Raw genomic sequence first — 17,696 nt, 5'->3', positions numbered from 1 at the left:
AATTTAGTAATATAAGTTAAAGTGTATAAAAATAAAAAAACGGCGCTTTAATACGCGGCCCTTTTTCTTGAGTGTGTACTTTAACAAGATAATTAAGAGCTAGTCGAAGAATCTAGATCATCCCAAGTTTTGTTACGCCAAAGAAGTATACCTTCTAATGCGCGCACATAAGTAAACACACCGATTTTTTACGAGAAATGGATGTCAGCTACTTGCTCAACCTATTAGGTGTTTTCCAAAGCCATATTTAGTTTCATATATTATTATGTCGCATAATATATTATGCCACTGTAAAGTATATGCGCCGATTACGTACCTATAGGTACATATAAACGAAATACAAAAATGTAGGTTTGAAAAGCATAAGTTAAGTAGTCTAACAAGTCAGTTAAATAATATAACCGTGTTTGGAAGATTATACGAATGCAATTGACCGTAGGGTCCAGGACGATTCATCGCCGGGACAACTGGGCGCCACGCAATCAAATGAAATTCGAAAAGAAATTGACGTTCGTGAATTATTGGTACTTTTCATATTAAGTATTATTTATATTTAAATTATTATGTTATTATTTCACACTTAGACTTCGTGAGAATTTTAATGTAAACACGTAAATAATGATTTAATTGTGCATATTATGTTTAAGTTCTAACAAGAAGAGAGTTCTTTTATTTTCATATAATGCCTCAGGTACGATAATTCTCAATCCACGATAAAAAAAACATTATGTTAAGAGTAAAATGAATTAAAACTACTAAGTAGTAGATAGAAACTGATTAAAATTCCAAGTCTAGTTTCTGTTTAAAATCGTAACGAGCGTCTATTTATTTCATTCGACAGTGCGGACCCCAATTGTCCTGGAGCCCAGTTCTCTTGACAGTATCATAGTTCAGCGTGATTTGTTGTATCGGAAATATATGGGCGTATAGTATGCAGATCAAATTCATGTCAAAATATAACGCTTCAAAAAATTGGAAAAAACCGGAATACAAGGGAAATAAAATAGATAGATATGTAAATTAGACATAAAATCACTTCGTATATACAATTTATAATATTTATAGATACTATCGACCAAGGGTAGTTTTAATATTAAATTTTAATTTTAATGGATTTAAGTTTTGTACCAGGGAACTCAGTTCTGTATTTTGTACTATTATATTTGAAAATTCGTTTTTTGCAACCCGATCTTATCACTGCCTAATGCCTTATGCCTTTTGCTTCCAAAGAATGCACCTATCTCTGCGCATATTATGTATGTATATGACTGTGCTAATTTACGTACAGTTGACTCAGTACGGGTGGCCTATTGGATAAGAAACCCAACTAATGAAGCCGTAGATTTTTTTAGCCCAAGTTCTATTTTCGGTTGGAAATTATCTTTTTAAAAGTAAAATATCTATGTTATTACATTTTGTTTTTTTAGTGAAATATCTTGAAATATTTTCAGTAAATTAGTAAAATACTGAAGATGAAACAAAATTTAACTTTTTTTAGTTACCTACGACAGCCTACCTTTCTTCAATAGGTGCTCTTCGCCACTGTTAGCCCCCATAATATAAATATCATAAAAAAGTAATGCATACCTATTTCAAATAAGATTACATTTAGCGGTACATTTACCTATATACCTATAACACAGACGCCAACCCGTGTACAGAAACTTGTACGTATGCAGTTCGCCGTATCATACTTCAACGTGAAAAATTGTACAGGAAATTTATATGGCCGTATACTAAAGACCCACGGTTGCCGCGCGGCATAAGCGTTTGACTATCACGCCGTGGGTCTCAGGTTCGAATCCTGGGTCTGGCAAGTACACATATTGTTTTTCAATTTGTGTGTGAGTCAGGGTATGGACTTAATAGGTTGAGCAAGTGGCTAACATCCATTTCTCGTAAAATACAACATCTGTTAATACAAACCTCTACTCTGTGGAGACCCATATGATACTATTAGGATCGGACATGGTAAAAAAAAAAAATACTAAAGACCGTCCAACCTCTTTGGGCCGTATAGTACTGAGTTGAAATTCATGTCTAAATAAAACACGGTTCTTGTCGATTTACACTTTACATGAAGCCAGCAGTAAACAAATTTTGAAAATAGCCGATATACTGGATTATTTGTTAAGTTAGGTTAGGTTTTTATTCTTGAATTCATGAATTTTATCAAAATCAGCTATAAAAATTGAAATGTTCATATTGAATCTAATAAAATTGGATACCATATAGTAGACGGTAAAGCTCACGGCAAACTGTGCCACGGTGAAATGTTTTACGTACATTTTACATGTAACCACGCCAACATGTCACTAATCTTGACTAGTCTAACAGAACAGATTTTCCTACATGTTTAATTTCAAAGCGTTGTCTGTTTGTTTCAGATTCTTGTATTGGTGGTGTTTGTTGCTGCAGTCCACGCCGACGTCAACACATTAGTACACCCTCATGTGGTGGAAACCTTCGCACCAGCCGAATACAACTTCGAATACTCAGTCAACGATGCAGAGACAGGAGACGTGAAGAACCAGAAAGAAGTTCGCCACGGCGACAACGTGCAGGGGTCTTACTCCCTACTCGAAGCCGATGGAACCCGTCGCGTGGTGGAATACACAGCTGATGAAGAGAACGGCTTCAACGCTGTCGTCCATCGTGAACCGCCGTCGCACACGGTTGCCTACGCTCCGACTGTGGTTAAAACCGGCGCCCAAGTCTTCCCCGGACAGACGTACCAACATTTGAAGAAAATATGAAGAAAATTCGCACTAAATGATGGTTTGTGATAAGAATCCAGTGATGAAATTTTGACTTGTAAAAAATAATTTTAATAACACCAAAATTTGCGAAATATGATAATAATATATTGCAATTACTACAAATTTAACCTTCAATTTTATTTATTATTCCATTAGTAGATAATAAGGTTACTATCTGAAACTTAGTCCAAACCGATATAAGTACATCATTCTACTTATAAACAAAAATTATATTTTACTAAAACGGTTCTACTGTGAATGATAAACAAATTCACTTATACAAAATAATACGAAGTGAACTGTCCAAAATATATTGAATTCGATAAATATGTTTGCAGTTGTAGACATTCTTGAAGTTTCTTTACAAACAATTATTATATAATTAGTTTATGGACAGAAACCTAAATTGAGGCCTTTAATTCCAAAAAGCGATAAGTCCACATTTGGTCAAAATCGAGAAAAAAATACGCACGTATTCTTTGTATAATTTTACACAATATGTATTGATCTATAAACTCAAAAACGCGACATAACCCTACGAAAAAAAATATTTTAAGTCTCGATTTATTACAAAAAGCGCCAAGTCCGTTTTTCATATTATTTAAAGCTTGGTTGATTTCGCGCGTGCTTAAGTCAACAAATAAGGGAACGTTCAATATTGAAAAGGGCGTCTCCCGTGCTGTAGCATCTGGTAAACTTATGATTGTGCCACGGAAATATGTGCCTTATGCGGGATACATTAAAAAGTGAAGTACAAGTAGCGCTAAGTCCAATTTTATTTGGCCTATATTTATTACATTTAAGAGTTTATTGGCTGAAACAAATTGCCATTTGGTTCTAATTTCGACATAGAATACAACGGAAAAAATCTCACGTTAAAAAAAATAATTGAAGCTAGAAACATAAAAACGTTGTTTCCCGAAAATATCGAATTGTGGACTTGTCGCTTTTTGTAATTAGACGCCTCAATTGGTATGGACGCTGGACCATAGAACAGATAGTAAATAGAATTCCGATAAGTTATATATACCAATACAGTAAATTTTGACGCAGGGTTTTGAATGTGTGAGTGTCCTACGAAAATGAACCACGCATTATAGATGTGCAATAGTGTGTGTAATACACCAATACTAGATGAGCGTCAATGCATAAACCGAGAGCAGTTGTCAGTATTCAAAGTGTGGCGTATTCTTGACATGTGTTTGAGTTTATCCCGTATTCTTCCTTACTCGAGATCGGTTGCCTGTTTCTCCTTACCCGTTGGGTATTTCAGTTCCCATTATTTCTGAGTTCACTAGTCTTGAGAAACAAACGATATATAAATAGTATGACATTGTCGGTAATGTAATCGTAACTAATATGTATATGAATATAATTACCGCCATATGTAGAGAAATAAAAACAATTCAGAGGTTTATATACAAAAGAATATATAAAAAATTACCATAAATTTCATTTCTTCTCAAATTTCGAGTCGAATATATTTGAAGAAATTTTGTGTTGGAGAAAAACTTCTCTGTAGATTGGATAAAATGACCTCTCATTTTCATAAACTCGGAAAAGTAAAAATATTTTTGGGTTAAAATTGCACTTAATTCAAGCTGGAACATGCTTCAGTAATTTTATAGGAGAACCACAGAAAGCTCCGTCTGGAAGAAAAATATTTGGTTACTGTTATTTTGGTTATATTTTATCATATTGATGCTTTACAGCTGTTTACACCGAAGCTTTGACTGCGAATCGCTGTCACATTGCTTCTTCTCCTGCTAGTGCAGCGACAGTGTGAAATGGTGCCTTTAATCCAACATATTATGCTCGACAAATTTTATTATTTCTATATTTCTATACCTATGCTAAATTAGCTGATGCGCATGACGTATTTTCCTTCGGATTTTTGTCACATTTTGTGAGATTTGAGTAGGGGGGAGGAGTAAGATAAGATGTTTACTCATAAAAATGCATTAGATAAAATATACAATGTAGGTGTATATAATAATAATAAGTGAAGTTAATATCTTCTTCGGCTATATCCACCCCTTAGTTGGAGGGTACACAACGCGGCGCCTACAAGAATCCCTGTCGCTCGCCAGTTTTCTTGCTTCGTTCCAGGTCAAACGTCGCCTCTTCACTCTCAGCGTGATGAGAGGCTGCTTGGTGCGTTTTCTTATCTCCTCGTTGCTCATAAAGTCATACCACCCAGTATCCGTCGCGAAAATCTGTTTTTGAAGCTCAGTATACGGTTGCTCTGAGCCTTCGTAAAGTGCAATGATTCGCTACCGTAAAGCAGCACCGTCAGAATGCAATCGTCGAATAGGCGGCATTTGGTCTCAAACACTATCGAGTAGAATGTTTCTCCAGCCATTCCCATTCGGATAGCGAGTTCTCTCTGCAAAATGTCATCTCCCGTGATGTGTACCCCCAGGTACTTGAAGCTGTCGATGCTCTCGATGTTTTGTCCGTCGCTAATCAGAGAGGAATCAGGGCAGGTGATGATATTACACAAAACGTTGGTTTTCTACGCGAGATGAGTTGTCATGCAACCTGTAGATTGTCTTTTGAATGCCCTCGATTGAGTTGTTGAACAGGACAGCGAAACTGGCGTATTCCAGGTTGCATAGCTTCACCGCGGGGGTAACAGGTATGCCTCCGTCAGGTGGTATTGATTGAAGTTAATATGGTTACTTAATAAACCTGTCGCCACGCGAAAAACCTGTTTTGGGTGAAATGGAGCAAACATATTATTACCGAAGTAAATTTTGTAAAAACCAGATTATTCAGATAAGACGCGATTGAGTTTCGAGACAACTTTTTGGTAATCCAAGTGCAGTAGTTATTTGTAGAAACGGGTCGACACGTGGGGAATCAGAGCTTATTAAATAATGTATAACAATATAGCCCAACGATCGGCTGCCTATCGGTGTGCCTTGATTTGAATTATATACATAGATAGATTAAATTCGTATGTTATTGTTATTTTTTTATTAACGCTTTCGCTGCTGAATAGATAATGAGATTTTAATTGCCCCCTTTAAAATGCACGTTAATTACATCGATCGGCCGCCTGGTCATTACGCACCGTGTGCGTCTTCCGCGTCCAAAGTATTTTAATAACATTGAACGAAGCGAACATTAAAATTATAAATTCAAGACTCTCACAAAGTGGTATAGCCATGAGGGGAAATACGTATCATTAGTGACAATTAAACAAAAATCAGCATGATAATAATGAAAACATAGAGATACTCGATTAGAATTGAGATCGCAAGGAGTGCCTTTCTCAAAATGAGACGCCTCCTTAGCAATCGAGACCTTAATCTAGGTCTTAGACTGCGTATGGTACATACAATGCTATGTTCTCTCAATTGTTTTCTTTAATATGGAAGTATGGACGCTAAACTAAGAGATGTCACGGAGACTTGAAGCTTTCGAGGTGTGGCTGTATAGACGCATTCTCAAATTTCTCGGACTGACTGGGTGACAAATGTTGAAGTTCTCAAGCGAATGGGGAAGGACCGAGAAGTTCTACGTAGTATCAAAACCAGGAAACTACATTACCTCGGCCACGTTATGAGAGTACAAAAGTACAGCATTCCCAACGTGTCATTCAAGGAAACATCAATGGTAAGCGTAGCAGAGAACGGCGCCGCATTTTGTGGCTTAAGAACCTCCGTGATTTGTGCGAGTGCAGCTCCACTGAACTGTTCCGGGTAGCAGACGACAAATCTAAGATCGCCTTGATGGTGGCCGACCTCCGCTAGGGTATGGCACAATTGCTGGCCACAGACGGACAGTTCTCGTAACAGGTTGAACATGCCAGTTAATACGTAATGGCGGCCATACAGTTATCTTTGGTAGATAATCTGCTGCGTCCATAGACGGACAGTTTTCGACCTGCCAGATGTGTGCCAGGTTCAAACTGCCAGCGACCCCCCACTCCCGTGTTTTTGTAAAACTGTTGAAATTTCAACTAGCCGAAAGTTTTCGGGTGACGTTAGCTAGCTGTGTCGTAAAGTAGGAGTAGCTGGCGCGATTTGGCGGCAAATTTTGACAGTTCTGTCATTCTTCTAAGTTCGTTCGATAAGAAGTATATTATTTTTGTTGCGTATTAGTTCTTTTGCTACTCATATTAAATAATTACGAATATTGTGAAGTGTCAACTAGGTACCGCAAACAATATTTTCCACTACTTAAATACAAAAATATGTCTGGAAACAGACGCCAACTTCGTATAATATCGTTCAATATACCATACTTAAAACTAATTTAACACTAGGTAGGTACCCCTGTGTATGATCTCCGCGAACATAACCTCCACAGTTTTTGACACTTGATCTGCCACAGACAATAACTGTACGTATATGGGCACGTCTGTTGACAGTTGGACAGATTTAAATGGGGTAGTTAAACTGATCTGTGGTGTGGCCACCAACGTACAGTTATTGAACAGTTATTGTCTGTGCCATGTTCAACCTGTTACGAGAACTGTCCGTCTGTGGCCGCCTAATGAGAAGAAGATACAAATTCACAAAAATTACAAAGAAGAGTACTATAGTAGGAGATACTATAACAATAATTTATAAAACAATAAACACGTAAAAACTCTCCCTCATGCAAGTGAAGAAAAATATAATCATATTTGATTTGGTTAGATTCAGTTATTGCTTTCCTAAGTGGCAGGTTAGCTCTATTATTTCGGAGGACAATTACTAATGATAACAATACACCAATTCGACGAAATTTCAATAGCTCACTGACTAGTTAAAATTGAGCGATGAGTTTAAATTGTGTAACTTCTTATACACATCAAAAATCATAAGATAAAATTGTTTTTAAAACAATCTATATTATTTATTTACATGTGATTGAATGCCATAGAAATTATGTTTTTAAATTATCTAAATATTAATTATTTTGGACAAAGTTGCAGTCATAGACAATAATTTTATACCCAAAAATTTTAGGTTTACGTATCTGAGCCTATCGCTTTGCATACATTGCTATATACATGCTAAGGTCACGTGGCATAGAGTCCATACAAAATAAACATCACCATTCCTCGACGAATAATTCGATAAATATGTTAAAGACAAATGGCGAGCTGTGGCATCTTTTTTAAACCTTCAACACAATCACTGCTGACCAGTTAATTAATTTGCAATTATTAATTTAAATAGCATGTTAATTATATCGAATGGCCAGGTAACGTAACGCCCCAGTCGCGGTGTCAGCGCTAAATGAAACAAATGGTGCTGTGATCTGTATTTATTTATAATACATTCCCACATATACGACAGGTATGGTTGGAAAATAAATTATTTATAGAATATAAAAGATTATTTAAATACGTCAATATCAAATTAAAAAATATTTTTCTTAAGAAGGTAGACTTTAAATAATCGCCTAGAATGGAGTCTTCGCCACTGACATATATATACAGGGATAAACATAGTGAATATGAAGAAGCCTCTTATAGGTTACAAAATACTAATTTTCATGCAATTCCATCATGCTTATAATATATATATACACTGAACGTCAAGAGCAATGTATCATTGTGCCTCAAGCATGGCCCCCACAAGGGGGGGGGGGCTGACAGGGCTCTAGCCTGGGGGGCCGGCGAGGCGAGTCGACCAGATAAGTGAGATAAACACACATCACAAATTTGCATTATTAGTAAAAAAAGTCGCCTGCTGCGCTATTTTCCTTCCTATAATATAATTATTTTAAATTATGTGGTTGTACGGTTCAACTCCATAATTCAAATGGATATATTAAAATATACAAAAAAACACTAGATATGGGTAAGTACACATTAATTTTACCGCGTACCTACACCATTTGGAAAACGCTACTGTAGAGCGTCACACTGCCTTTATCCATAGCGATGGGTCGGGGGGGCCGCCAAAGATCTTAGCCTGGGGGTCCGCTTCGGGATGTGGGGCCATGGCCTCAAGTGCAGGGTTTTTAACCAATGTGAACTTCTAATGCTGACGTAGTCATAGTAACAAGAAATCCAGAAATTAAGAGTTGCACAAGGATGTATGGATATATGTATAGTGGGCATTATAGCGCCTGTACACGTGCATGTATTTACTGGCAGCAAAATTGAGTAGTTTAAACTATCGTAAACATTACATGTTTACACGTAAAAGTGTTGACTGTCTCTCCAATTCATTTTTTAAGAGTGAGCGAGACGCAATGTTTTATGGTACTATTTCGTACTATTTGGCAGTTAGTGAAAATCGGTCAATCTGAAAATTTGTTCGTAGTTCGTTTTTTAGACTGATGCTTCCATGTCAGTTAGCAAAATCTGCCGAAATCACCAGAACAATAATGAGGTCATCTCACGTTGAACTGCACTGCATTGACACCTGCATGACTCAATGAACGTTTTTATCATATTCTACATGCATACACTTTTCGACTGTCATATCAAAATCACGTTTTTTTTAGCGGTTGGCACTATGTATTTTCAATAAGAATGTTCTCTATTATCGATGGTCTGCAGGTTGGGTTCTGTTCAAAATATTATATATGGATGTCAATGTTGCAAGTAATTTTAACGTACGCATACGTAGAAACTGTTAGAATTAATTGAAATTAGCATGCATAATAATAATTAATGATAATTCAAATTACTAATACATTATAGTTGGCACTCTTCATCAGTGTCATTCTTCAGTGAATTTACAGAGATGGTGATCGTTCAAAATACTCTGCATAATGACGAAACCATAGACTAAATTTGTCGCGGCGACATGTATGCAACATGCACCTCAATTTGATCACAACTTAACTGTCAACAGTAAATCAATGCACATGTAAACGAGGTATTATACGTAAAACAATCTACCGTTAGGTCTTTGGCATAAAAGCGTAATACCCCGTTTACACGTGCATGGATGTACTGTGCACAGTAAGAAAATGTATGGGGAAACATGTATTATTCTGCAGTTGGCAAGATTGCGTGCATAAATCAAACAAGATTGGAAAATTCTGAATTTCCAATGCGACAGTAAGATTATTTTCGATCTGCGCCTGCACAGTACAGCGATCATAGCGAACCTGCCGGTAAAAAAACGAATTACTCATTTTGAGCTCCGATTTTCAATACGACCTGTCAGATAGTAGTATAAAATGACAACATCGCGCCTCACTTACTCTTGAAGAATGAGATTGGAGAGACTGTCAGCACTTTAACGTGTAAACAGTTATTGTCATGACATTTTAAAATAAGCACAATTTCCGACAGTAATTCCATGCATGTGTACAGGCGCTATAAGCATACAAATATTCAGCATCGCTTGTACTCTTAGGTAAATTCAATGACATGTCATAATATAATATTATATTGTATACAATTTTATTGTGCATTCACCCAATTCTCATATTAATATAAATGTCATAACATAACAATGCCATAGAATAATCTAGGTCTCCCAACATTCGACCGACCGCAGAGTAAAATCAACTTTTTTACTGTCATTAAAAAATAATGATAATGTGTCCTACGGAAAAAAATGTCACTCCTCGTACAGGGTAAACTGGGTGGGGTTGCAACCGTGTGACTATAAAAACAGTTCGATTTGTTTATTTAATCACAGTTAAGCTCTGATTACTTTACCAGGCAGCAGTAAATCAACAAAATGGCATTCGAGGTATTTGATTAATTATTTACTGTTTGTAATTAATTTAAAAAAAAAAGTGTTTAGTGCTTATCGAGATGTGTGGAACAAAAATAATTTCTACATTTTAAATATATGGACCATCAAATCGGCTATAATTCATTTATATATTATCTAAGGCAATCAAATCAAATTTTTGTGTAGAATTTATTGAGTCACTTAGTGAAATCATAGAAAATATTATATTCTTTTGATTTAATTTTCCTACTTAATCTCAATGACACCTACATAAAAAAAAAAAAAATTGTTTATTAAACTAACCTCACCTGCCTATTCGAAATTTGAATTTTCATGGCAGATATAGTTTTCATATTATTTTGGATTCGATTTTAATTTCTTTTGTTTGACTTGGCTGTAAGCTTTCTTATTTTCTTATTATTTTCATTTTGACATGTATGCCTACATACAAATATTTTAATAGTGAATAATGTAATTGTGTGTTATTTTGTTAAGTAACATAAATGAATAATTTTGATCAATGAAGCGACCTCGTAATTCAGCTAGTTCCAAATAAAAAGTTTTCGAAATATTTATCATTTGATGACAATTTTGACTATTTTCTTTGATAACTAAGCAGTACCGATCACCCACGATGGCCGCGCGGCTTAAGCATCGCCCTATAACGTCGTGTGTCCCAGGTTCGATTCCTGGGTCTGGCAAGTACACATATTGTTTTTCAATTTGTGTATGAGTTTAGGGTATGGACCTAATAGGTTGAGCAAATGGCTGAAATCCATTTCTTGTAAAAACAAAATTTGTTAATACAAACCTCTACTCTGTGGAGGCCTATATGGTCTTATTAGGATCGGACATGGTCGAATAAGCATTACCTATAATTAAAAAATATTTTGGCTTGCACAGCTTATCTACTACATTGTCTACATTACAAATAAGTAGACCTCCATCTTGATATCTCAAAAGGTTCCGTAATTAACATAAAACTTCTCTAAAATAACGCTCTAGGTAAAGTGATCAAATAGTAGTGGTGGATTGGTGAGGTGAGGTGAGGGAAAACTAAAACTCTAGCCTGATAAATTGAATATAATTCAAGACGTCGAAAAAAATCCATGAGAAAAACGAGTTTTTTTTTTGTTTTTTTTTATAGGTAGGTATATCCCGCAAATATAATTTTTTTCAGGGTCCCTTGAAAACCATAGAATCGGGGTTTCACTGTATATATAAATATTCGAACACAACTACTGCCTTCCCAATTGTCATCACCAATGTTAGGTTAGTAATATAATTTGTTGGCTTCGGATTCTTAGAGAAAGGGCTTTGGATAAATAAATGATTCAATTCTCGTAATAGTCTGATGAATTTACGCTTAGAAATTATCATAGAGAAAAATAATGGTAATTAAATTAATATAATATAAAGTTTGTTGTTGTATTAAATTTTTAGATCCTCGCATTCGCATGCTTCGTGGCCGCCGCCCAAGCTGGAGTCATTGCTCCCATCTCCCACTACGCTGCACCAGTGGCCCACTATGCCGCCCCAGTAGCCCACTATGCCGCCCCAGTAGCCCACTACGCCCCCCACCATGAGGAGTATGCCCCAGCCGAATACAGCTTCGAATACTCCGTCCATGATGAGCACACCGGCGACATCAAGAGCCAGAAGGAAGTCCGTCACGGAGACCAGGTCCAAGGATCTTACTCCCTCGTCGAACCCGACGGCACTCACCGTGTAGTCGAATACACCGCCGATGAGCACAGTGGATTCAACGCCGTCGTCCACCGTGAACCTTCCCAACACGCCGTCGCCTACAAACCAGTGGTTAAAGTTGCCGCTCCAGTAGCTCACTACCATGCTGCCCCAGTAGCCCACCACTACGCTGCTGCCCCAGTAGCCCACTATGCTGCCCCAGCTTACCATCATGCCCCAGCTCACTCCTACTACCATCATTAAGCTATTGCCTTCCACAAAACGACCATGATCCATAGTTTTAAGTAGCACGTAAATATATAATAAATTATTTGAAACTTCAATATGTAATATTTATTACTGAAAACCTTTAAAACTCCCTACATACATAAAAAATGATTAAGTCATTGAAATAATATTAAACATACTTAATTTGAAAACATCTCAAAAATCCATTTTTAGAAAGAAATACGGCACCTGACAGGACGTAAACCTGTAACCGCTGGATTCGCGCCAGTCTGGTTTTCCAATTAAGCTACGGGCATCCTACTTATTACGACGGTTTTAACTAGTAGTTCTTACATGATAATAATATTTTTTCTAAAATGGATTTTTTTCTAGTGGGTATATGCACCACTAAAAGAAATCCTAGGGACATAATATAACCGTTGGGTTCGCGCCAGTGTACTTTTCCAATTAAGCTACGAGCATCATACTTAATTACGACAATTTTAACTAGTAGTTTTACACGAAGTCCTTATCAAATTGCGTTAATAATATTTTTTTTTTAATTGGATTTTCTTCTAGTAGTTATATGCATAAGATATTTTGAAATGATGTATGTTAAATATAAGTTAGAATGTTACATTCTCAAATCTTGTGATTTTACTATTCGTTGGATAAAAGAAGCGGTTTATTGAAATAATATTATAATATCAGTGGCGAAGGGTGGAGGTCGGCAGTGGAGATCCGACATAAATAGTGAACAGTAAACTTTTTCAGTCAGTCATCCTTATTTATTTTTATTGAACTAAGAATACAAAATATTGCAGATGGTATTAATTAGTAATTAAAATTCAATTATGTCCTGCCCAAAGGAATCCATCAAAAATTTTAAGACACTCAGATTGAAAGGCGAGAACTTTTTTTAGCTCTTTCCGGCAAAAAATTTAGCTCGGAAATTAAAAAAAAATAGTTCTAAATCGATGTCGAGAGCATTTTTATGGCTGTTCCGGGCAAATTGTATGTACGTAATATGTATGCACTTATGTATGTATGTCCTTAGCGTTATGGTGAGGTGTTAGATGGAAATTCCGTTGTTGGTTGGTTGTTGAGATGAGGGTTTATTGGTTGATACAATAATACACTGAATATAATAATAAGGATGATGACGTGATATTATAATCATGAGGTAATTATGTATTGATGAGATCGATATTATCAAGAGATTAATTATAAGAATGCACCGAAAGACTTGATTGGAGTGGAATAACGGAAGTATATGTCGCGTGCAGAACTCATGATCAGTACCTACGTCTCGTGACAGACTCGACGAGTTGAGTGTTAGTTCATAGATGGTTCTTTTTATTTATATTAAATTCAGTACATATATATCATTGTAATTTTCAATCAAAACCAACACTACTGGTCTAGTTATGATTGAGAAAACGCTGACAATTATTATTGCTAATGTTTTGTTTTAATAATAAAACTTACATATTGAAGTGTGCCACCAATTTAATGCAGAGTAGCATGATCGCTACATATGTATGCACGTATGAATGTATGCATTACTAATAGTTATTTTTTCTGCGTTAATGATCCGAGAGATATTTCTCCTATTTTTACCAGTCCGCATATATTATATAAAGGTTGAAAAATACAGGTGACTCCTTTACTTGAGGTTGTATGGATACTATCCGTGTCTTTATCCAACTGGCTTTGTCTTAGGTATGCTTACATACATTACTGCAGTCTGCAATTTAGAAGAAATATTTATTTAGCTACGTACTTTTTTCGACTTATACGAGGTATAAATGAAAACTCTGCCATTGTGGGCAGTGTTGACCTGTGCGTCCCTGATAACTATCTTAGAAATAGAGACCATCATTTATTTATTCTCGCAAGGTGCAGAACCAACCTACCACTGGTAATGCCAATTGGGAGAGCGATAACCATGTTCAACCAAATTTCTTCGGGTTTTGATATATTCTACTTGCGTGAGGGTGAGTTTAGATGGACGCTATTTTATAAATTCTTAAAATAGGGTCTCATTAGCAAACTCGGTGTACTTCTTTGAGCTTCTATAAATGTATAATTGTATTTTCACTGCTTATGTATGTTTATATTATGTAGTCTTTTTATATTTTCATTTTTATCCCTTTTTATTACTTTTCTTTTTCTTTCTTCTTTATAATAATGTTTCATGTCATGTTGTGAATGTCTTAAACTTATAATTTGTAATGTGCACGATATGTTAAAATATAAATAAATTCAAATTGAAAAATAAATTATGAGTGTGATATATAGTAATATTATGACGTCAAACGTGCCTTAGTATCGCAGAAAGGTATCATTATCATAATAATATGGGTATTTATAAAAAATACAGATTTTGATTTTAAAATAAATAATAATTTATTCAATAATGCTACTTAAAATAGGGACTTGCATGGTTGTCGACAAATAACAGGTATTTCTTAATGGTAGTAAGAATTGGCAGGGGAAGCGTAGTGGGCGGGGGCAGCATAGTGTGCCACTGGAGCGACAACCTTGACGATTGGTTTGTAGGCGGCGTGCTGTCCAGGTTCGTTGTGGACGACGGCGTTGAATCCAGCATGCTCATCAGCGGTGTATTCGACAACGCGACGGGATCCATCAGCTTCGATCAGGGAGTAAGATCCTTGGACCTGGTCTCCGTGACGGACTTCCTTCTGGCTCTTGATGTCACCGGTGTGCTCGTCATGGACGGAGTATTCGAAGTTGTATTCGGCTGGTGCGTAAGCCTCTTGGGCGTAGTGGGATGGAGCGGAATAGTGGGCTACTGGGGCAGCATAGTGGGCCACTGGGGCAGCAGCGTAGTGGGCTACTGGGGCGATGATGCCAGCCTGGGCGGCGGCCAAGAAGCAAGCGAAGGCGAGGATCTGTAATAAATTTTAAACAATATTATAGTTTTTTCAAACAATAACTTGATGGAAAGACATGGTAATTAAAAAAAAAACAAATTTTCGATATTATGTCAGGTCATAATATAAAGGTCTGATACTCCAATCCTAAAAGTACAAAAACCATATCGAAGAGTTTTTTTTAATATCAATTACCGCAAAAACCAATACCTACAATCTTAGGGAGTGAGCTTTTAAAGTTAAATTGAATTAATTTTTCGATTTTATATACAAAGCTAAAATTTGTTTTCAAATTAATCTTATTTAGTTTATTGTAAAGTGGGAAAAAGCTCTGTAAATGCCCAATGCCTTGAAGCCCAATTACTGTGACAAAACTCCCAGGCTTGAGGAATTTACATATCAGATTATGTAAATATTCTTTGATCTCACTGGGAATCGAACCCAGAGCTCCCAGATGGAAGCCCAGCGCCCGACGCACTGCACTGTAATAATAAAATTCACTAAATACGTAACGAATATAATATCAGTTACTTAAAATAAATCATATTTAATATTATAGATAAACATATTAACCCAAAAGGTGTTATGAATATTATTTTCAATTTTGTATTTTTGATTTTTTAATGTATTAATTATTGATATATTTTGTAATTATTTTGAATAGATACATTAAATTTAGGTTTATGTATATCTACATTCTGTTTCTGAGTTACTGATCCAGAGTAGAGTACAATAATATGCTTCATAACTCTGCGCTCTGGCGCTAAGATGAAAATTATGTAATATATTCATTTTTTTTTACATTTAATATCTATTTATTTATTTATTAATACATATATAAATATGTGAATATCATTTGATCTAATTTTATGCGAGGTAATCAGGAAAAGAGGAGTATCAGTGTAGTAAAAAGTGCATAGTTATAAAACGTATAAATACTCTACATGAAATGATGCAAAAACTACTGAACTTATTTTGGTATTTGGTGACTTAAAAATGAAAGACCAGTGGGTTTATTATATACTTATCGACCGCTAAAGTGATAAATAGTATCAAACTTAGGGTGGGTTTGTATCAAAGTTGCAATAAGTGCTATACTTTAACAGCAGCAAGATAGGTGCTGTTAAAATATAGCACTTATTGCAAAAATAAAAACCAACTTATTGTAATTGTTAGTGAAGTGCTAATATTTTGATACAAACCTACCCTAAGTTTGATACTATTTATCACTTTATCACTTTAGCCGTCGATAAGTATAGAATAGACCCACACTTATTACAAAATAAGGGTAAGCGAGAAACTAGTAATTAATCATCACAGTAGTTACTTACTTTGAATGCCATTTTGGTAGGTTTTGATTTACTGTTTGATACAAACTGTACTTGATGACAATTATTACAAGCCTTTTATACAAGGCTCTCCCACTTATATTTTGTTATATAGTTGACTTTGAGCTTTCAATTTGATACATTTTTCGAAAGCCTCCGGCAATTAAAGTACTGTTTATTACGAATTATATCACAATCATGGCGAGACATGATTTCAATTTTGACAAAATGCGTGACACTTTTACTTGCCTAGGTACTCAAATTTGAATTAATTTATATGGACCTTGACCCAGCTGGGAATACTAAATACCAAATGTTAATGTTTAAAAAAATCGGTATCACATTTCAATCAGATAAGAGATTTTATTAATAAGTAGTAAGTACTGAATGCAGTTTCTTAATCAAACACTTTAACATACATACCCAGGGCTAGAAATGGATCAGAGCTTACCGGTCAGGCGCTCACACAAGGCGAGGGTTCGGGTCCGGATCTCCCCAGGACCGAAAAATACAAATTATTCAGGTGCATAAAATATTACATCTTCTTTTCCATCACACTTTCTGTCTGAGGATCGTGACTCGGATGATTTTGCTTTCGAATAGTCGTTAATTACCATGCGATAGGTTACAATAACTCGTAAAGCAGCCGTAGTTATAGCTGTAGGCTAAGTATAAACGCATCCTCAAAATTCCTTGGACTGACCGGGTGACAAATGTTGAAGTTCTCAATCGAATGGGGAAGGACCGAGAAGTTCTACGTAGTATCAAAACCAGGAAACTACATTACCTCGACCACATTATGAGAGGACAAAAATACAGCATTCCCCAACTTGTCATTCAAGGAAAGATCAATGGGAAGCGTAGCAGAGGACGGCGCCGCATTTCGTGTCTTAAGAATTTCCGTGATTGGTACGAGTGCAGCTCTACCGAACTGTTCCGGGTAGCAGACAACAAAGATAAGATCGCCTTGATGGTGGCCAACCTCCGCTAGGGGATGGCACAATAAGAAGAAGTATTCATAGCTATAATCAAAAAGAAAAGTGTCTGGGTAGGAGGAATGTATCCGGAAAATGCGGGATATATATGGAACCTCCACCCCCGACAGCCGCGTTAAAAATCACTAAAAAAATTGGTGCGTGTACTTATGTACGCGCG

The 17,696-nt window shown here is 36.0% G+C and overlaps 1 protein-coding gene and 1 pseudogene across 1 annotated transcript; one reads left to right on the top strand and one right to left on the bottom strand.

Annotated features, from left to right (window-relative positions):
• Window positions 1–12,397, top strand: part of LOC147072715 (uncharacterized) — a 141,194-nt pseudogene extending 128,797 nt beyond the window's left edge.
• Window positions 12,398–14,787: 2,390 nt separating this feature from the next.
• Window positions 14,788–16,556, bottom strand: LOC147072714 (cuticle protein 7-like). The gene is made up of 2 exons (XM_085945789.1): window positions 16,545–16,556; window positions 14,788–15,231 (listed from the first exon to the last, which is right to left on the bottom strand). The coding sequence occupies exons 1-2, from the start codon at window positions 16,554–16,556 to the stop codon at window positions 14,788–14,790; spliced, it is 456 nt and encodes a 151-aa protein (XP_085801915.1).
• Window positions 16,557–17,696: the final 1,140 nt, after the last annotated feature.

The sequence above is a fragment of the Rhyacophila brunnea genome, unplaced genomic scaffold, assembly GCF_057557595.1.
Source record: "Rhyacophila brunnea isolate RB1 unplaced genomic scaffold, BYU_Rbru_1.0 scaffold_19, whole genome shotgun sequence".
Taxonomy (NCBI): Eukaryota; Metazoa; Arthropoda; class Insecta; order Trichoptera; family Rhyacophilidae; genus Rhyacophila; species Rhyacophila brunnea.
The sequence above is the reverse complement of the archived record's forward strand: the minus strand, read 5'-3'. Positions and strand labels throughout refer to the sequence as shown.